General features: G+C 40.3%; 2 protein-coding genes across 2 annotated transcripts; one reads left to right on the forward strand and one right to left on the reverse strand.

Moving 5' to 3' along the window:
• Positions 1 to 627: 627 nt before the first annotated feature.
• Positions 628 to 18,566, reverse strand: pik3ap1 (phosphoinositide-3-kinase adaptor protein 1). Its single transcript, XM_076285398.1, has 17 exons — positions 18,411 to 18,566; positions 16,366 to 16,791; positions 14,779 to 15,029; positions 10,550 to 10,691; positions 9,985 to 10,127; positions 9,299 to 9,431; positions 8,940 to 9,136; positions 8,568 to 8,748; positions 8,207 to 8,278; positions 7,660 to 7,920; positions 7,076 to 7,138; positions 5,803 to 5,999; positions 5,345 to 5,414; positions 4,458 to 4,625; positions 3,262 to 3,332; positions 2,977 to 3,077; positions 628 to 1,566 (listed from the first exon to the last, which is right to left on the reverse strand). The coding sequence occupies exons 2-17, from the start codon at positions 16,769 to 16,771 to the stop codon at positions 1,452 to 1,454; spliced, it is 2,571 nt and encodes an 856-aa protein (XP_076141513.1). The 5' UTR covers positions 16,772 to 16,791; positions 18,411 to 18,566; the 3' UTR covers positions 628 to 1,451.
• Positions 18,567 to 19,372: 806 nt separating this feature from the next.
• Positions 19,373 to 20,962, forward strand: LOC143124099 (gamma-crystallin M2-like). Its single transcript, XM_076285399.1, has 3 exons — positions 19,373 to 19,381; positions 20,093 to 20,335; positions 20,678 to 20,962. The coding sequence occupies exons 1-3, from the start codon at positions 19,373 to 19,375 to the stop codon at positions 20,960 to 20,962; spliced, it is 537 nt and encodes a 178-aa protein (XP_076141514.1).
• The last annotated feature ends 443 nt before the right edge of the window (positions 20,963 to 21,405 follow it).

Genomic DNA, 21,405 nt, shown 5'->3' on the forward strand with positions numbered 1-21,405 from the left:
TATTTTAGAGGAAAAAAAGCTAATAGAGGCTTGGGAAAAACGAGGGTTCAACTGCTGAGTGGGCTACGAATAAACACACCTGATTGGTGTGTCTAAGCCTAGGCTATAACACATTTTTTGATGACTAATGATACCACTGATTAAATTCAATCAGTGGTATCCACACTGTAATCACTCATACATATGTTGAAATAAAAGGGGGAAAAGAAACATATGTTAAAGCAACATTAAACTAAACTCGTGCAAAAAGATAGGGTGAGTTTGTCTGACGCCATGTTCCAAATTCATGCTGTAGGCTAAGTGTCCATTTACCAGAAAATGTTTACTAGTGAAACTAGTATTTAACCGAAAGCGTGACACTTAAACTCTTTATGACATTGGTTTAGTAGTCCTAAATTCACAAAGCTATTCACATCCCAAAAGTCTATACCAAGTATTCGCATTGTGTCTTTTGCGACAAAAGATGGCGCTGTTGATGAGGGAAGGGAGGCGATGATTATGCTAAACTTGTGAAAAGAAAGTATAAACGCACCAGTGAATATAGTTCATTAACAAAATATTAACCATTAATACATAATTGATAACAAGCTTTATCTTTGCCTATAAGTATTTAGTTTATAAAAAAAGTTGTCATAATGTCACTTTATTAGGTCAAAAACACAAATCAACACAAAGGAATGCATAAAAACACCTACAGTAATATTAATCTATAAAATGTCTCTAAAACATGCATACTTTTGTTCACATACACACAGCTTACTGTCATAATTATGTAAAGTACAGAGAAATAAATAAATCCATTGTTGAAGAAATTGTAGACTTGCACATATTGATATGTTTGAACTTTTTCTGTCAGCACAACTGGTATTATTATAATACTTCAGTTTGTAATAGTCTACTGAATTATTAGACATAACCATCATGACGCTACCATGTACTGCATACTAACAGTGTCCTTAATGGGGGGAAAAAGACCATGCTCTTAATCAAGACGTTCTGAAGTAGTTAAGAACTTTTCAGTTCACCAAATGATACGGCCTACTATATCTTGCATCCTGAAAGACACTGAACACTGAAAATTAATGAGCAAACAAAATCAGTCTTCTTTGTATGCATCCAAAATGTGAAATCTACGACCGAAGGAAAAATGATTCTAACTAGGCTACAGGTTATATGCACTTCTCATTGACCAGCCACAATTCAAACCACAATGGTCCAAGACCTCCAGTTATGTCAGTCTATTCCACAAGCCATTTAACAACTTTGGGAGGAAATGACGTGCCTTCACAACAGTGGTCTGTAGGAAAGTCTCACATTTGTCCGAGATTAAGCCCTAACGTCGGAGATGTCTGTGTGAGCACTCCATCGACCAACTACCTGACATGCGGTAGTGGTTTTCTACCTGAGAGTGAAAAATGTGCCGCGACAGGTGGAAAAGACAGAGGCGTTGATCACCGCAGCCTTCGTGGTACGGGTGGAGGGGGAATTGGTCTCTGAGGAGGAAGCTGGGGGAGGAGGCGACTTGGGCTCTGGATGTAGCGCTCATTGAGCATGCTCTCAGGAGTCCTAGAGAACATACAATCATGCATATATAACATACAAAAACACACCTCATACATATGATATATACACTACATACATACATTGTCACTGTAATCTCGGCTTCACTGAAAATGAGGACTACCCTCAATGAACCTCCGAGAATAATTAAAGATTGAATGAATATTATGAATGTATACATAAATCTATATCTATAAAATAAACATAAACAAATCATAGAGATTTGAAAATGTATTTAGACATTTCTTATGCATATGGGCCATCTGAGTAAAGACATACAGAAGCACAGCTGGAAAAGTTCAGAACTTAGAACCATAGAACTTAGAACCACATGCCCAAAGAGCCTGCAGAACATCATGAGCACTAATTTAAGAGATTGTCCAAGTCTAATGTGTCAAATACACACACACACACACACACATACACACACACACACACACACACACACACACACACACACACACACACACACACACACACACACACACACACACACACACACACACAGAAAAACACACACATGCACACACTCATAAATACACACACACACACACAAAACACACACATACACACTCATACATACACACACACAAACATACACACACACACACTCATACACACACATACACACACACGCATCAATTAGGCAGAAAAAGCTGCCTACTCTGTGGTTTCTCACCTCATGTCTTACACTCAGCTGAACTCTCACGCAGTGCCTATATAGACTCAAGTGTGGTGCCCCTTTCCTGTATCACAGGATGGTGGGAGTTTTCTGTGATAGCATCTCTGTCAGTTACGGCAACTAAGCTGGTTTTGATCAAGTGCAACCAGTTCCTCGATTTTTCATTGAATAGATATCTTAAATGTTGTAACATGCAAGGCAGATTTAGCTGTTTAGTTACTTTTCAGATAGTTAACTTATCTCACCAACATGTTTCATCTTCTGCTGTGCACCTCCTCTGCTTAGCCTACATGTTTTAAGTTGCTGGCTCTATCTCTCTCTATCTCCCTTCCTCTCTTTCTCTCTCTCTCTCTCTCTCTCTCTCTCTCTCTCTCTCTGCATTCAAAAACAGAGTTTGTGGTTTTATGATCTAGTTCAGATCACAGGTTTCCAAGACGATCTTAGATGTCAATCAGCCGCCTTCACCTGACCATGAAGTTTCACAAGAGGGATGTGCTATTAATATCCTTGTCGCGGCTCGCAACAACTTCAGTGAGGGACTTTTTGAGATAGTTTGTGTGAAATGTGTGTGTTTTTGTTGTTGTATGGTTTAAAATGTATTTCACTTTTACTTTAAATTTAATTTTAAAGCTAATGTAATATTGTTTACTAAAGCCATCTTGTCTCTGGTCTGGTGTCACATCACAAGTCCTCACTTTGATAGCAGTGGTTTGTCCGCGTTCAGAAGTGCTCACCTTTCTGGAAGGCGAGGGGGAACTCTGGGAGGTGGAAGCGTTGGGGGGTCGTCGACATACCGGGAGGGTCGTGGAGGCAGGGGGCCTAGATCTGGAGCATCCTAAAAGACAGACAGGTGGCAGAGAGAGAGAGAGAGAGAGAGAGAGAGAGAGAGAGGCCTACATGAATGAAAGACTCTGGATCAGTTGCCGATACTTTGCATGCAGATTTGCAAGCAGCACCAGTCCGTTGAAGCAGAACTATGCGAGCACATGGGATTTGAAAGAGGAACATTTTGTTTTCACCTCAAATTCCCCTTCTGCTCCGCTGCTGTAACTGATGTTGCTCAGAGTGCTCAGACGGTTGCTTTCGCTGCCTGTGGGTTAAAGCACACACAATCACAAACACACAAATACGGGAAGGTGTTAACATGTAGGTGTATACTGGTGAATACACCCACAAGGTCATTCATCATTAGGTTGTATTTGCTGTAAATTGCGAGGGTGACACAATTTGGCCTGATTCCTATTTTAGGGGGGAAATCCAGGGCAAAATCAAACATATCGCAGCCGTTAATCTAAAATCTTCAGTAGTCTGTAGTACCCATTTCATACACATCTCACAACTTGCATATCAGGTAGTTGTTAGCATGTTATTGCCAGGGCTTTGGGGAGAGGCCGCGGGGAGTGACAGAGAGGGTCTGCCATCACACAGTCCAGGCTGCTGTAGGGCACAGCAAAGAACTGATACAAACAGCGATATCTGTTCCCACTCCGCTACTGCTGCACGATCCATTCTTGAATGGCATCGAACACTGGCAGAGATTTAGCCAGGGCCTGCACCGCAGTCTGGGCCAGATCTGTCTCCGAGCCGTTTGGGACTCACTTGAGTGTTCTCTGGGTGCCATTTTGTAACCCTGTCCTGATATTTTTCATTTCACACTGCAGCACTCTTCTGTCACATAATAGACGTCAACCCACCGCTCCAACAGGAACAAAATAGTTTCCTCTGTAAGCTGAACTAGATTAGAACTAAGGGCCAAGTTTAAATGACGCTCACAGAGCAAACAAACAAAGGGTCTCATGCATGAACTAAAGCTAGCTATGTGGCATGTAGGTGCATTTCACTGACCCACTCATGTTTGCACTTACAGTAGAATTGTGCTTATGGTATTAAATAAGTAAATTGATTTTGTTTTATAATGAAATTTGCTTTAGTTTATTTTTGCTTGTTGACCAACTTTGAATATCTACACTATAACTTTGTCATATAAAATAAGGCACTATGTAACAATGTGGTGTGTATTTATTCTGTGTTCTTGTTCTGTGTTCTGTGAAATCATTGATCATTTCAGCAAAACGTGCATCACTCTGATAGAATTATACACTCAACCCAGAATGTGGAGTTGTGCAGTTGTGCAGTTGTCCACAATGCCATTTTCCATTATAAAACACTCAACATTTAAGAACAAGGAAAAGTCGTATGAATAAAAAAAACTCACTGGAGTTGCTGGAGGTGCTGCCGGTCTGCCACGTCCCCCTCTGTAGAGTCCGGCTAAACGGCGGGGGCAGAACAGTGGTCCGCGGACCGGGCTCGTAAACGGCACACTCGACACTCGTGCTCCCGGGCCACTGCAGGTCCCTCTGCATCGGCGGGGTTATGTCCAGATCTGACCCAACGAAAACCAACAGGGAGGGATGACATGAGGGATGGAGGAGGGATGAAGTTACCAACATCACACGTTACTCTACGGACAGAGCATGGGAGACACCCATTTTTGCATGTTGATTACAAGGTAATGCCAAACCAATAATAATCAACCCACATTATATCTGTTCAGCGTGCACTTAGTTAATTAAGCACTTCTTATGAGTTATGGTTTGTATATTATATTGTAGTATGTTATAGTATTTGTTTATTTTCATTGTATATTTTCATTAGGCTATTGACTGCATTGACATTATTGTTTATTATTGCTTTTCACCTTAATGCAGTCTTACCAACTTTTTAAACCGTTCACTGTTAATTTAACTATTGCATTGTTTTATTTGTAAATCGCTTTGGACAAAAGTGTCTGACAAATCCCGTAACCATAACCATGTTAATACTAATGATTATACAGTAAACAGAGACAGCCAGAATCAGATCCAATTGTCACTGTTGAATCTGGTTGTTTTACTCCATAAATTTTAATTTGTTTAGCAAAATGTTTGATTTCTTTATAAATAGATGAAGCTAATACCCAATCAACCTTTTGTTTCTCCTTTTCTGTTTGTTTTTATTTATTATTTTTGCACCACTTGTTTTTGTTCTACTTTTAAAAAATAATAATAAGGAAGCGCAATATGAAAACTAAGCAAATAATGTATGCATATATTTTCTTCATACCTTCCATTGATGACTTCCCTTTCTCTTTATGCCGACGTGTGATGCTGTCACGCAACCGCTGAATATTTTCCTACACCAGAGGAATACAAACATTATTCCATTTTATTTCAACTACAGCATTATATCATGTTTATATTTATGTTTTGCTTTTGTCCAAAGCTGACAGCAATATCAATAAACAGTACATACATCATGATCAGGCAGACCAAAGTAAAAACTAGTCGCAAGTTTGTGGACAGGTTAACAGATTCCTTATTTCCTCATAGCAAGGCAGATATCAAAAAGATTTTTCAGACTATAGCAATGTCACTAGCATATCGCTGATACAACTATAAATACTTAAAAAACAGACAATGTTGTGTTAAGTTAGGTGCACAATGAAGTCAGGTGCATAATGCCATTTTTTATTAACATAACACTTTACATCTGGTAAGCAACCACCACGGTACATCACCAACCTGCTGATACCGTAAGGAGTTTCCTCGCTTGTCCTGGTCAAACTTCCAGGTCTTAAACTCCTGCACGGCCTCTTCCACAGTCAGCGACCCCACCTTCACTCTCTCCTGCAGGGCAATGAGCTGCCTCTGGCCGGGTGTCTTCATCCCAGCGTAGGGGTCATGGGCACTGCTTAGCAGTCTATCCCTCACTGGCCGCACTGATCAGGAGGATAGACAGAGATAGTCATTTATACCCAAAGCTATTAGTTCCTTAAATAAACACCTGAGTGGTAACGTTAAGTCTTGATTCTGTCTGTGTGTCTGTTCAGCAGGTCTAAACAGTGATCTGATCTGATCTGATGCGTTTGTAATGGGAACATTGGTGTCGAAATCAGTCTCTATTTTAGCCTATTTTCTCCTGGGAATGTGCAATGCTAATACTGTGATATGACTGGTGCATGTTATGTTTAATGTTCAAAGTGTCTTATGTTTTTGTCTGTATTGTCACGCCAGCAAAGACCTGAAATGTTCTACTCACTGAAAAACAATATCCCTATGGGGACGATAAATTCCAATCCTAGACAGATGCTGTGGCTGTGAACTTGGCTGTTAAAGTAATACAATGTAATAACTAGTATTTACCTCAGAGACATCATTAATTCTCATGATTAATTACGATTCAGTCAGTGTACCATCGAAATTAGTTAGAAGACATTATTTTAAGGCAACAGTACTAGTATATATTTCAAAATGCATCAAAGGCACAAGGAACTTAAGTATGGAAAAAATCTAACCCAGTATTGCTTGGTTTGGGGAAGACTGGATTGTTTACAATGCATACTCTGGCTCCAAAATCACTAACTGTAAAATCTGCAACATCAATAGCCATCTGTTTTCAGACCATGCCATTGTTTCAGTGTGACAAAGCGATAGTATGAAAACTGAAGTTGTTTTATTCAGGGCTTTTGCCACATTGTGCTTTGTGCACATTCAGTAGTTTAAAAGTTTAAATGGTATTCTCAATCAGAGTTCCATGATGATTACATAAAAAAAATCTAGATTCCATATTTGAATGAGGGTGAAAGGGGACTTCAGATCTCCTCCCTAACCCCTAGTCAGTGGGGATACAATACATTTGGTCAGTGAGTAAAACAGACTCTAACATAACATCACATAACTGTGAACAATTTAACTTGTGCATTTTTGACTTTCTAAAAAGCACTGCAAAAAGTGTCTGGCTGCGCTGCAAATAGGCCTTGAATACCTAAGTGGACTGAATAGTGAAGTGTCAAACCTTGAGTGGGCACACAATCTTGGCGATTGCATTGGGAGTAGGTTGTTTCTTTCTCAGAAAACACTGCAAAGACACAGACCAAAGGCATATGAGTCGCGGCTGTGTGGTTTAGTTGGTGATGTGGCTGTGTGATCACGTGTACTTTCACTCCAAGTGTAGACATAAACAGTTCCTGTGTACGCAGTTATAGCCAAACTAACTGACTGACTAATAGCAAACTAACAGCATTTGGTTTATAATAGACTTGACGCGTTTTGAACAACAGCATCAGATGTCATACTATATACCTATGTAAAATGCTATATATACTATATACTACTATACTATATGTTCAAAAACAAAACTAGGCTAACACTTATCAGATATTTCATACTGAAATAGAATGAGAGTTGAAATGAGAAAGAATTTGAACATTTAGCACCCATTATGACTGCACAATTTGTTGCTTTCATTTATGCCTTCAGCCTTGTTTTCTTCAAATGAATTCCTGTTACTGGTGAATGACCTTCATTTTTATTCAGTTTCTGTTGATTGCAGTGGCTAGTCCTTACCGCGCAAGATGCACGTTATGTTCTGGTCCTTACCGCGTGAGATGTACGTTATGTTCTCTTGCATGTCCAGTGTTCTCGAGGGCCTAGGTATTGGGGCTGGGGGCCGGTTCATGATCTCGGGGGGAATGACTGACTGGTCCTCTACTGTGTCGTAGATCTGCTCGTTTTCGCAGAGGTTGTAGGGGTCCTCCTCCTCCCCCTCTTGGCAGAAGTCAGCCTCCACTTCCTCCTCTAGTAGATGGTGCTTATCAGACATGTGGCTCATCCCAGGGCCAACAGGTTGCCCTGCTCGCGCTTTTTCAAAAAAGATTGGTTTACTATTAGAATGTTTGTGTGGTGCAGAACTTAACTTCCAATATATATTAAATTCCAATGGAATTTTTTGCTGTCTGATTCACTGATAACCTATTTTCCAAGTTCTGTAGCTCTATGACTTGTTGAGCAAAGTTTTTAGTTATTGTTTCTGATGTGGGGACAGGTTGTGCCACTTCGGCATGTACAGTAGTATCTCTGAAATATGCTTTTTGTCAGACTATCCTTTTATTTACAACAAATTTCATTTTTATAATTTTTTTCTTACCTTCGAAAAACTTTCTCAGCATAGTATCTTCTTGGTTATGTGTTTCTCCTAATGCCGTCTCCATATCTTCATCTGCAAGGAGGAAATTATTTAAATACAAAAAATAGAAAAACATTTAGGGAGCCACAGAGGTTTAGGTTCACTTTACACAGTGATGCCAAACCTGAATAGATAAATATTCGGATCCCCTCATGTCTCCTTACATACAATGTGGTTTTAACATGCATCATTTCACTACAGTGTGAAAAAATGTTTGGTAAACTTCACTGTTCATACAGTCTTTACGCTCAGCCACTGAAACAACAGGAGCTCTTACAACACACATCTCACAGTGTGTTATGTTCTTGAGTGGGGAACTTACATAAGTCTTCATATCCAGGGACCATCTCTCTCATGGACTCATAGATATCCTCCTTGAGCGAGTATTTAGGGATGTTGTCCTGTGTCTCCTGAGATGACCGGTTCATGGGCTCGTACACGTCCTCGTTTATTGGCTCAGCCAGAGAATCCTGTATGTCAGTTTTAATCATGTCTGCTGACTCCTATGGGGAGAAATGTTTGAAAAAGATGGAAAAGAGTCTCTAAAAGTCCCCGACCAAAAGCTGCCCAACCAAAGGTTAACACAATATATGATTGAAGTCACAAAATATATACGGTACTAGAAGTAGGTGTACGGGTAAACACAATCTACAATTTGAAATAAAAATATGAATGCACAAATATGTCCACTCACAACATAGTTGTCCATAAACTGTCGTAGAGCAGAGAAGCCATTCTTTTCTGCTAGGTTATTGGGATAGTTCCCATGCTTGTTCGCTACACTATATGCCTGCAAAGCACCAGGACACTGCAGGAGAACTATTGTCAGTTTCTTGAGTCCATATTTTGCTGCAAAGTGAAGCAACGTTGGGAGCTCCTCATCTCTCTGATCTGCAAAAAATCCCAAATATGAATATATTCTGTCTGCATATATATACAACATACAACATACAGTATACCTGTCTGTCTGTCTGTCTGCATATGCAGACAGGTATACTGTATGTTGTAATTTTAAAAATACAAAGAAGTGAAATCACAATGAAAGACACTTACTAACGGAGAGATTTTCTTGCTCAAGTTGACAAATTCCAAACACATTGAATCCATTTGGAGGCATTCGGGACTTGAGAGATTCAGTTAGTAAACAATCCAGTGATTCTGTGGCGTTATTTGTGATATCAAATGCCTACAAACACAATGTAAGGTATCATTGGATTGTTCTAATGTCTTTGTTTTCTTTAAATCTATTGAGAGTAATAGAAATTTATTGGACAGAACAATAGAAAACATATGAGGGTCCAAAGACAGTGTAAGAACACCCCTCTGGCAAATACCCAGGGCAATTATACTCCCCCCAACCCTACCCTCCCAAAAAGAGTTCTTTCATCATCCCTGGGCAACTTATCTCTAATCAGAATACGAGGAACCAGTCATGTGATTGCCCAACAACATTGCTCAAAAGTATCATCACCATGAGAGTTGACCTCTCTCAAACCCCACCCAAATAGCCATAAAAAAGTCAACAGAAAAAGTTGATATGTGATGGGATCTGGGAAATTCCATCACATGGTGAAATTAAAATATCCTTGATTATTGCTCCACTTTAACCTTTTCTGGTGAAATTTCACCAACGTAGGATTGTGATACCATCCTTAAGTTGGTGAAATTTCGTCACGTGATTAGTTTTTACCAGATTCCATCACATAATGCTGACACAGGCAAACAATGTGATGACCAACCTGACACATGAACTGTATAGGATCCAGTGATTGGTCAAGATGGTAGTTTATTTCATCCATCGGTGTGTAATAAGTCAGGCGTTTGGAGCAAATTGGCAAATTGTGGCTGTACAGGGTGAGAGTCACCTCTCCTGATGGCATATCTAAAATAGAAAAGCAGAACACTGACTGGTAACCCGAGGCAAAATGCCGTGGCTATCAGGAGCTTTAAAGGCACAGTGCACAATTCAAAACCAATTCATTTAATTGTCTCCTCCAGCTGTCCCGTCATGTGGTCATAAACAGTCCTAACACTATTAATGGGAAACAAACAGGCTCAGACCAGGCAATGCATTTTACCAGCCAATCATAACATTGTTTAAGGAGCACAGGACAGAGGGGTGTCATTTGTTTGGCTGTTGACCTGAAATATCAACAACATTTCGCCAGAATCGTAGACTGCCGCTTTTGAGCAGTTAACACTTAAATCACTTGATAAAATCTAGACTGGGCGTCATACAAAGTGGGTGTTGTTTCAAATTTCCTCTTTTCTGCTTTGAGTCAGGGCTTTTGTCATTGCACTTACCAGGTGACGGGCCACTGATGGTATAGTCATTCACAAAATTTCCAGGAACACGTTTGCTGCTGTCTTTACCAGAAAATTCCATCTCAACATTTTCCTGATCATCCAATTTATTCAGCAGGATGACGTAAACAGTTACATTTTTCTACAAAATACAGAGCAGAAATTTGTGAACAACACACGCTAAAATCTATATACACAAACACAGACATACACTAACACAGACAGACACACACAGACACACACATACTGTACACACACACACACACAAGCACGCACGCGCACATGCATTCTCGCATGTACGCACATGCACACACATGTAAGTGTAAATTTTACAGTTGTGTCTTTAATTGTGTCTAGAAATTCTGATTAGTAGTTGGGGCCTATTTAATCAAGCCAATCGAGCCGAGGGTGATCAGCAACAGTCTCACTTTACAATAGCCTGTGTTAAAAATGATGAATTATCAACGTGTGTGTGTGTGTGTGTGTGTGTGTGTGTGTGTGTGTGTGTGTGTGTGTGTGTGTGTGTGTGTGTGTGTGTGTGTGTGTGTGTGTGTGTGTGTGTGTGTGTGTGTGTGTGTGTGTGTATTACTGATGTATGTATAGACAACCGTTCAAAAGCTTGTGGTCACTTCGAAATGTCCCTGTTTTCGAAGGAAAAGCTTGTTGTTGTTGGCCATTAAAACACCATTGAATCAATCAGAGATACAGTGTACCCATCATTTGTGTTATAAATGACTATTGTAGAAGGAAATTGATAATTTTACTACAGTATCCTGTTTGCTAATCTGATATTATTATTTTAAAAGGCTAGATCATTAGAAAAACCCTTTTGCAATTACAGTATGCAAGCACAACTGAAAACTGCTGACCTTCTTAAAAAAGCAATACAACTGGAGTTGAGTATCTAGAACAGTAGGCCTAGCTATTGTGGGTTCAGTTAAAGACACAAAATTGCAAGAAACAAATACATTTCCTCTGAAATGTATCAGTCTATTTTTGTTGTATGAAAATTACTCCATGTAAGAAATGACCAAGAAAGGGAAGATCTCATACCATGCTGTGTGTGACTCAACTGGCTTTAACCAGGGATCCGTTTCCCAAAAGCCTAGTTACTTGCTAACTACGATGCATCCATGGGAGCATATCACTGCCAAATGTGAGTCAACCGTAGGCTATTTGAATCACACGTAAATTATACAGAAATACGGTGTTGATATTCGGTCGTATTTCGGTCACATTTTAGTAAGAGCTAACAAATATATGCTATTATTTTTACATTTTCAAAAATGCAAAATGTGATATGTGACAATATGAAGCTTAAGTATTTGTGCATGCACAACTCAAATCTGCAGACTCACATTTGGCAGTGACACTACCAAGGTTGTTATCATTAGCAACTATGCTTTTGAGAAACGGACCCCAGAATAGCCAAATGACTGAGAGGCCCCAGTGCACATCAGAACAAGATGACAAATACATTAGAGCCTGTTTGGCAGTTTCGTGAAATAGTACCCACAAAACACCAGAATCAACATCCTCAGAAGAAGTGACTTCAAGTTATTGGGCTTCTAGACAGTTGACAGTTTAGCATCGGTAGTTGTAAAGAATAAACACCCATCTCAGAATGGGCAATAAAAAAAGCAAAGATTACGATGGACTATCACAGGCTACAGAGGAAGATAGGAAAAAAAGATTTACGGACAGACAAAGCTAAGGTGTACAAATCACAAGGAAGAACATTTCTGACCAAATGCTGGAAGAGTGTTTGACTCCATTCATCAAACGTATGCATTTAGAAAAGCAAAAAGAGGGAAGAAATAATTTTGAAGACCAGTGGAAGTATAAGTATATAGTATATATACTCTTTTGATCCCGTGAGGGAAATTTGGTCTCTGCATTTATCCCAATCCTTGAATTAGTGAAACACACACAGTGTACACACAGTGAGGTGAATCACACACTAATCCCGGCGCAGTGAGGGGTTAGGTGCCTTGCTCAAGGGCACTTCAGCTGTGCCTACTGGTCGGGGTTCGAACCGGCAACCCTCCGGTTACAGGTCCGAAGTGCTAACCAGTATGCCACGGCTGCCCATGGCCAGTGAACCAAACGTTTGTGACCCTGCTGCCAATGAAACATTAAAAATAATATTTTTTGGAATGTGGACCCTCTTTTTGGTATTCTTCCAGACAATGCACCAGACAAAAAGAGAAAAAAATGGGAAGACTGCAATGTATAAATTAACTTTTAAATCTCACTATACTTCTTGTATCACAGACTAACACCATCACAGGTGAAGTACACAACAAACAAACAACACTGTTAAAGCAACTTTTGTGGTATTTTGCTGTCTCTGTCTAGGCTCTGAGAACCAAATTACAGCTCATTGTGTGCAAGTTACTTGCAGTTTTGTAGACTTTTTATAGCTCACAGTAACAGCACACTGCACCCTGTGGTGCATCTGAAGGTCAGCGAAAATATATCTGTCTACACGTATACTGTAAAGTAACTAAATAGATGTCATTTGCATCTATTATGTGTGTTTGATATTCAGCATCTTGTATTCCGACGATACATTTGAAAACACTTGGCAGTGCAACTTATTTTTGCATTATGTGTGTGGTTTCCGACTCAACACACAAAACTACACTCTGAATATCTTGGGCAGATATTGAGAATGACACATGTTTCCATCTTCTTCATGTAACATGAAAAAGAATATTATAAAAACATAATTTACCCTTGCAAATCATACATACATACAAAAGTGGTCTTTCTATATTCTCATGGCCATAACCAGGGATGTAGTGGTAAAATAAGAGGTGGGTAAACAATGATTTCTGTGATCACGGTAAGGTGGACGGCGCCATGCGGTATCAGATTTTTATCAGAATATCTTTGATGATGGTGGAGGTTATTGTCCAATGTTTATAACAATAGTGGTAGGGGTCTCAAACTCCGGCCCGCGCCCGGCCCAATTCCGGTAATGACACGGAAGCAATGCACGCTATAATTTTGCACAAATTGAAGCAGAAATAGGCCGACACCAAATGTTGAAAACACTTTCACGTGTGGTGAAGTCTTCGGTAGCCTACTGTTTTCCTGTTAATTTGTTATATGGGTAATATGACAAAAAAGAAAGTAAACCTGCTCAAATATGTTTAACATCCAGTATTTACTGAAAGGTGCATAATTTGAGGTGCTTGCTATCCAGTGGCAAATGAAATGGGTAAATTTACCCCCTTCATAAACCTTTGTTTATACTCAAAGATTTTTATATTTACAGTAGGACTTTATCTCTGACCACTTTTAAACCTTTTGAAATTTTGATGTCAAAATCCAATGGTGTTGTTTCCTTAACAACAGCAGGTTTAAATAAGTTATGAGAGGAAAATATTTTTATTTGGTGTGAAACACACACATACCTGTTTTTATGCTTTTTGTTTGTTTTTATAATTTGTATTAATATTTATTTTATCATTATTTTATTTATAAGCTAAGGTTGCTATCACAGGTGTCTAAAAATAGATAAAAACACTTGCACTTTCTGTTTGCAGTTTTGTGTGGTATTTGAAAAAAAAAAAATAAGTGGCCACCAGCTCATTTGAGTTTGAGACCCTAGAGCAGGGGTGTCAAACTCATATAGGCAGTGGGCCAGATTTGTTGGAATGAGCCCTCACGGGGGCCATCATTGTCGTGGTCATTTTCATTTCTCTGCATTGGTATCAGAGTGTTGTTTGACGATATACTCCTTTACTACACCCACTCATGAGCAAACAAGTACAAATCATTTACTCGTCATATCGTGCTCTTTCTCTCTTGAAACACCCAATTTCCATGTCAGTTTTTTGGCCTCTTCCTTCCTGGGGATGATTTGTAGTGCTAGGTTTAATCAATTTATCACAGAAATTGCTTATTACAAATTTGGATGTGAATATCTTTTCTTTCTAATTTTCCCTTCCCACCCAAAACTTCTTGGGGGGCCGTATGGAACCTGCTGGCGGGCCTGATCTGGCCCCCGGGCCTTATGTTTGACACCCCTGCCCTAGAGTGTTGATGAGTGTAGATATTGTGAATATGGATAATACAGTGTGATTTTTTAATGTTAAAAGTTGCAATTGGTGAAAAACTCTAATAAGAGGTGGATAAACTCTATTTCTGAAATTTCAGAGGTGAATAAACTGCGTTTACTTGCGTTTAGCCTCCACTACACCCCTGGCCACAACACGTACCCCACACTGTATTTTCTCTGGCTGCACTGTGGCACAGGCCTGGGGGATGGGACAGGTGTCTTGGCTCTTGTCAAGTGGCGAGAGAACGATATCCTCCTCCCCTCCATCTTCACACACAGTGGCCTTAGGTGAGGGGTCAGCGAGAGGGACGATGTTCTCTGAACTCTCAGGGGGAGGAAGCACCTCTTCAGGCCGTGGGGGAGCGGGCCACTCGTCCTCCGTCTCCTGCTCTGGTGCAGTATCTTTAGAAGCTGAATGAGAAACATTCAAAACATCAGCTTTTCATAGGGAAATGCAATTTACAATTTCTAATGCATCATATGAGCTTTGAAATGTGTGAAGCACTCTTTAGTTTTCTTCTGTCACCAACGCCTCAGTGGGTTAGCACTTTTGGCCAACAGCAAAATGAGGTACATGCCTCACACATCCATGAACTGCTGCTCTGCACAAAAGCTGCCTCCATTTTTGTTTTCCGTTTCAGGTAAAGAATTCGACACAGGGGGGCCCATGTACAAGTCACAATGAGGTACGGTGCACAACCCCGGGGGAATATTTTTACCAGAGTTCCAATGAGAAGCAGCAACACACACACACTGCATGAAAACACAAATCTTTGCCAGGGGACTTCTCTGTATGCTGATCAGATAACAGCAGGGCCACTCTATGCTGCAACAGATGCAGCAGGAGGGGCTGGATATAGATTTCTTGTAATGTTAGATTTCTGGTTAAATACAAATGTGAGTGCTTTTCTGATTCACTTCCTGCTCTCATACACTTCCAGACAGTAAATATGAGTATGTACATATTAAGGGCACTATTAACCAAAAATGTTCCATCAATCAAGTATCGTTAACCAGGAACATATATTTATCATTGCAAGACCAACCAGATGGATATCCAAAAACGCTGCAGAAACCATACGTGAAGAGCGAACCATGAATTGTAATTCAACAGAAAAATGTAAAAAAAAACATCAAACAAACAACAACTTATTGTACACTCCCAACCAAGTGCAACAGTTCACAGTTCACTCCCAAGATGGAAGAAATCCCTGAGGTATACAAATGATGTTACCAATCATTTCTCTTGTGACAATGAGAATGTAATGTGTCGCCCATTCTAGGGCAAAATACTGGGGGGAAAACCTGCTTTCTGACAGTCATGGATTTGTTCTTTTTGAGGAAACCGGGTTTGTTATTTCTATCTGTAAAAAAGCATGTACACAGAAACAGTATACCATCTTTCAACCAAACAGGTAGAATGTGTTATATGTAGTGCTTTGGAATGTACTATTTTGACCAAATACCCATAGACAAGAACACTATTTTAATAAAGTTCCATAATTTCCTGACTATTAACCGAGGTTTATAAATTGATTTTGCTCAATTTCTTCAGCTATGAGGTTAATACACGGGGTGGGCTATACATGGAAATGCATTTTTTTTCTTCATTCTTCTTAATGATTAAAGCATGATCTGATTCTGATTCGTTGGGCTATTGGGCACTGCTATTAGTAATTAACTTCCATAAAACACTGTCCTGTGGTTTACACAATGCGGCTAATACACATAATTACTGTAGTCTTACCATTGGCAATGGCCTCCAGCACAGTGTGGACATACACGGCTGGCTCGTCATTGGCGTTGAGCTTGTTCCAACTGTCCCAGTGTTCAAAGTAATCAGAGCTCACATCTTCCTCGGTCACTCCACACAGGAACACCACCACGGTGTGCGGAGGACACAGAAGCTTCTGGAACGTTTCATACACCTCCGGCTCACTCTGAATGTCCAGGAAGACAGTGGATAGTAGAAGTAAAATGCACTTGGCGTCCGAGAGAGCTCTGGTGTCCAGGTCCTCCAGAGGGGTCTCACTGTCCACTAGGTGCAAGGCGACAGAGTTCTTAGGAAATTGCCGCGATGTTTGAAAGATGATTTGTAGATAACTGGCCCATTCAGCAGCTTCACCGGTGTATAGGATAGCCACCTCACTCATTTTGCAAGCTGCAGATAATGCTACAAACAAATAACCAAATAAATAAATATTTTCAGACATAAAGGTACATAACAATTACTATCTGTCTCAATCATTTGAACCTTCTGTCAAGATATACAAATATACTATATGACAAACATTCAAAACATTTCGGACATATAGAATTACTGAAAATGGTAAATGTATGGTATTTAAAGGTGTCAGTTGTTTATTTGCCTTCTTAAATATACAGCACATACAGAAATGACATCAGACTTATCTGAAATAACCCTTGGACTACAAACTTCATAAGCACAATGAATGCCAGCTATGGTGTAGAAAACTGAGCTTGGTTAATAAAGAAAAGCAAACTCCCCACTCCAACATCAAACTAAAGCCCAAAAGTAGGTGATACAATCAGGGTTCCCATTTTCATTGACATTTTCCATATTTTCATTTCCCCAACAAATCCAAGTTTTTTAAGAATTTGAAATGCATTTTTAGAACTTTTCACAATGTATGAATTTACTGAATTTCATATCTTTTTAAGGCCTAAGAATGTGAAAATTCCATAATGTTTTCCTATATTTCCATGACCGTGGGAACCCTCTATAATGAGTTCTGGAATGTCCATCTCCAGCCACTGTCTCTCATACCGGTGTACAATCGCAATAGTTCTGTGATGAGAACACCTGAAAGCATGCAGGATTCTGATAGCAGCACGGTGAAAAGGACCTTGCTGGCACTGCTTTATTTTTCAACAGTAAACATTGACCTTAACTAAAAGACCTTGGCTTCAGTCAACAGCACACAAGGTCATTTCACTGCGGTGTCATCAAACGTCTGCATCACACGGTTTACCATTAGCAATTTGCATCAGTTTAGTGCACCGATTATGAGAGAATATGGGTGAGTATGAATTGGCATTCCTGGGTTACAATATGAACTTCATTCCCTTCGGATACAGATAAGGTTTATGATTAGCTTTATAAGATGTCCAATGCCACCAATATACTGCCCTAGGTATAATCAAGGCCTACTTGTCAATACATGTGTTTGGAAACAAAAAGAGGAGACTGAACTTAGATTATGCACACTGAGTTTACATAGACTGACTGAACTGTTTTAAACTGGCTATATGGGGGAAATAGTTTATTAATACATTTTATCGCTGTCTATTCATTCTATGCTGTGACCAACTCACTTCTACAGCTGATCCTTATGCATAATAACTCCTGGTCCAGTTGTTACCTAACCCATGTTATGGCCAGAGTAATGTGTGGAGTTTGACAGTAGCCTTGCCAAGAGCTTGAGGGAGAAGAGGGAACGTGCAAAATAATTTCAAATGTATTTACAGTAAAGCACACTAGCATGGTAGAAAGAACAGGAAGAGTGATTATGGTGTCTAACTTCCTCCTTCACAACTTTTAAAGCACACTTGTCATGAAGTTCACACAAATTTCATAGTTGAAGACTGCCTTTGACATCGCAAGACTAGTCTAAAGAGTAATAGCATCCCTATAGAGAAGAAAGAGGCAATAAAAATCAGCCACACTTTGTCTACTTCTTCTTTCTGTTTAAATAGTAAACAAATGACAATAAAATAAACAATAAAATAAAGTCACAAATCAGCCTGAGCAGACATGTCATTGATACTCACTCAGTTCGCAAGGCCTGGCATCTGAGAGTAACCTGTGCTGCTCCTTAATCAAAAGCAGGGCTCTGCCGAAGCAAACCAGTCTTTCAGAGCATCTGTTGGCGTGCACATCTTTTTTCTCAGACTGAGTGCTGTCTGCCCCTCTATTCTATAGTTCAGTTCAAGTGTGGTAAAAACAGCAGTTCATTTCCTCATGCAGTGTGCAGTGAGCGTCACTTCCTTAAAAGAAAACGCCTCTGCAGGGTGAAAAAAAATACACAGCCCTGTGGGATGGTCTGAGCAACACCACAGACCTTTGATAAAGAGAGTCATGTTAAATGAGACACACACACACACAATCACAAACATAGACACAAACACACACACACACAAACACAATCACACACTGTTGCACCCTACTAAACAATTTTAAACTGTGGCTCAGGTTGTTCAGTGTACACTAAAATAAGATTCTGATTGTGAGGGGAAAGGCTTTTATTTCTAGAGATTTATTACAGAGATCTATTTAGTTTCTAATAGGCTTAACTGGTGATATGATCACAATCAAATCATCCATAACGTAAAACAAATATACATTAAACGGTTAACGTACATACGTATGTAGTCCATGCACCAACTAACTGTGTTTTAGGTTGTCCAGAGACAACACACTGTTTTTGTGACCTAGTCATCAGTCAGTTGTTTATATTTTACCTGCCAACCACCGTGACAATTACAGAGTTAGCAACTGTATTGTGCCCCTGGGTAGCAATTGAGCAAAAGCCCATTTGAATGACAATGCACTCAGATGTAAAGACCGCACAGGGGTTGTCTGTCATGTTGGGATTGCGGTGGACCCCACCGCGCCGATTGTGCTGACATGAGCGCCTTTCTACCATTTTAATGACAATGCTCTGGCCAGTCTGTCCGGCACGTAAAAGGCTCCAGCATGCATGGGATGCCCCTAACCTGTTTCTACAACCGCAATGGGCAAGGTAAGAGGACTGTGTCACCCCCATGTCAGTGCCTTGCCTAGTGTTTATTATAAGCAGTGTGTCTCAATAGATTGAGTGTGATTCTATTTGTAAACGCCTGAAAACATGTCAACACACCCAGTTTTCTCCTCTTTTGTTTTTGGAATGTTTTTAGTTTTGCACTCCGACGTAGTGAAAAGATGAAAACTGAAAACTGTTGAAAAGATGTCCGCCCACTCTGTCATCTCCATTATGAGCTGAAATTTAAATGGCAAAACAAACACTCAAAAAGCAAAAAAAAAAAAACAGACATCTTTTCAGCGGTTTTGGATGCCCTCTTTCCTGCTTCCTGGGATGTGAATATTGACCCTTTCATTTTGAGTCTGTCTGTGCCTGTAAGGAGCATACACAACGTTTTTGTCTGTTTGTGTCAGTGCATGATCAGTGACACAGTCACGTAGAACTGTTCCCGGCTAAAGAACTGTCAAGATAGTCCCACATTCACCATGTAGTGAGTGACCACAAATTTATAATACCCTCAGTATTAGAACAGCCTGAAACACAATTTACATCCAATGTTAGGCCCTTGCTGTCATCGTACTTGCTTACTGGAGACACTACTATCTTAACCAGCTACTTTCGAGACAAAGAGGGTTTAAGCAGACATTGTACCCACAAACCCTGTTGCACCTGACCTGCAGTAACACAGCTGATCTGTTCTCTGGTCATCAGATCATCTTCTACGAGGGCAGGAACTTCGAGGGCCGCCACTATGAGTGCAGCAGCGACTGCGCCGACACGCACACGCACTTCTCGCGCTGCAACTCTATCCGCGTGGACAGTGGCTGCTGGGTGGCCTACGAGAAGCCCAACTACGCCGGCTACCAGTACATGCTGACCCAGGGCAAGTACCCCAACCACCACCGCTGGGCCGGCTTCAACAACTGCATCCGCTCCTGCCGCATCATCCCTTCTGTAAGAAAACACGTCACATGTCAAAACATGACCTATTGTTGTCAAGGATGCATAAAAATGAATGTTACTGAAATTAACGTTACATAACTATTAGGCCACATCTTAACCTTAGGTATTATGTAATTAATAAGTTGTTAATGAATATGTAGTTAGGTATAATGTAATTAATATGTTGTCACCAGATGCTTTCAGTATGTTAATAACATGTACATAAATGCACACAGACAGACAGAGTGAAATGGTGAAATCAGAGGTAATGCAAAATTTGTCACCACATGAGGGAGAGAAGTCATAACATTCCTTCAAAACTCAAATATCCACATAAAATGCATCACTCAACAGTACAATGGATCATACCGGCTGAAGATCTTCGAGAGGACCGATTTTTCGGGTAAGATGATGGAGCTGAGCGAGGACTGCCCCAACCTGCAGGACAGTTTCCAGATGCGCAGCATCTCCTCCTGCAACGTGGTGGAGGGCTACTGGATCCTCCACGAGCATCCCCACTACCGCGGCCGCCAGTACATCCTGCGGCCCGGCTCCTACAGCCGCCACAGCGACTGGGGCAGCATGACCACCAGCGTGGGCTCCGTGCGGCGCGTCACAGAGCTCAAGCAAAACCAGTAAAGCCCCTAGCTCAGACAGCACCCCAGGTCCCGAGCTGAAACGCTTCACGTGCCTGCAGGGCTGTCTAAGCTGGTGACAGTTTGCGCTGAGGTATATGTGAGGTTTAAGGATACATGTTTGGCCAGCAGAGTCCCAGTAAGAGATATAGGACCAGCAAATATAAACAGGGCAGATTGTATATGCGTAACTGTAAACGTAGCTGTATTTAACAGATGCTAAATAAGTGCCCCCTAAGGCCCTCTACAGCTCTGTGCCTACCTGCTGGTGTCAAATGTCATATCTACAATGACATAGACAATACAACCTCTGTACTGGAAAACTCATGCCGACATAACAAAGACATTATATTAAGTTAAATTATTCTTTCGTAGTCTTGTTTTAGACATTTTTTAGATTGTTTTTGAGAAGATGCTAGAAGCATAAAAAGCAACAATTAGTGAAAT

Source organism: Alosa pseudoharengus, unplaced genomic scaffold, assembly GCF_046254945.1.
Source record: "Alosa pseudoharengus isolate Yale_2024_CS ecotype anadromous, Long Island Sound unplaced genomic scaffold, YU_APseudo_1.1 YU_APseudo_1.1_scf_15, whole genome shotgun sequence".
Classification (NCBI taxonomy): Eukaryota; Metazoa; Chordata; class Actinopteri; order Clupeiformes; family Clupeidae; genus Alosa; species Alosa pseudoharengus.

Excerpts from the sequence above, each read along its gene's own strand:
- pik3ap1 (XM_076285398.1), bottom strand. The coding sequence starts at position 16,771 with ATGAGTGAGGTGGCTATCCTATACACCGGTGAAGCTGCTGAATGGGCC. Across the intron at positions 15,030-16,365 it reads GCTGGAGGCCATTGCCAATG|CTTCTAAAGATACTGCACCA; the intron begins GTAAGACTACAG and ends TTTCTCATTCAG. Across the intron at positions 7,139-7,659 it reads CATAACGTACATCTCACGCG|TGTTTTCTGAGAAAGAAACA; the intron begins GTAAGGACCAGA and ends GTGTCTTTGCAG.
- LOC143124099 (XM_076285399.1), top strand. Across the intron at positions 20,336-20,677 it reads CCTGCCGCATCATCCCTTCT|TACAATGGATCATACCGGCT; the intron begins GTAAGAAAACAC and ends ATCACTCAACAG.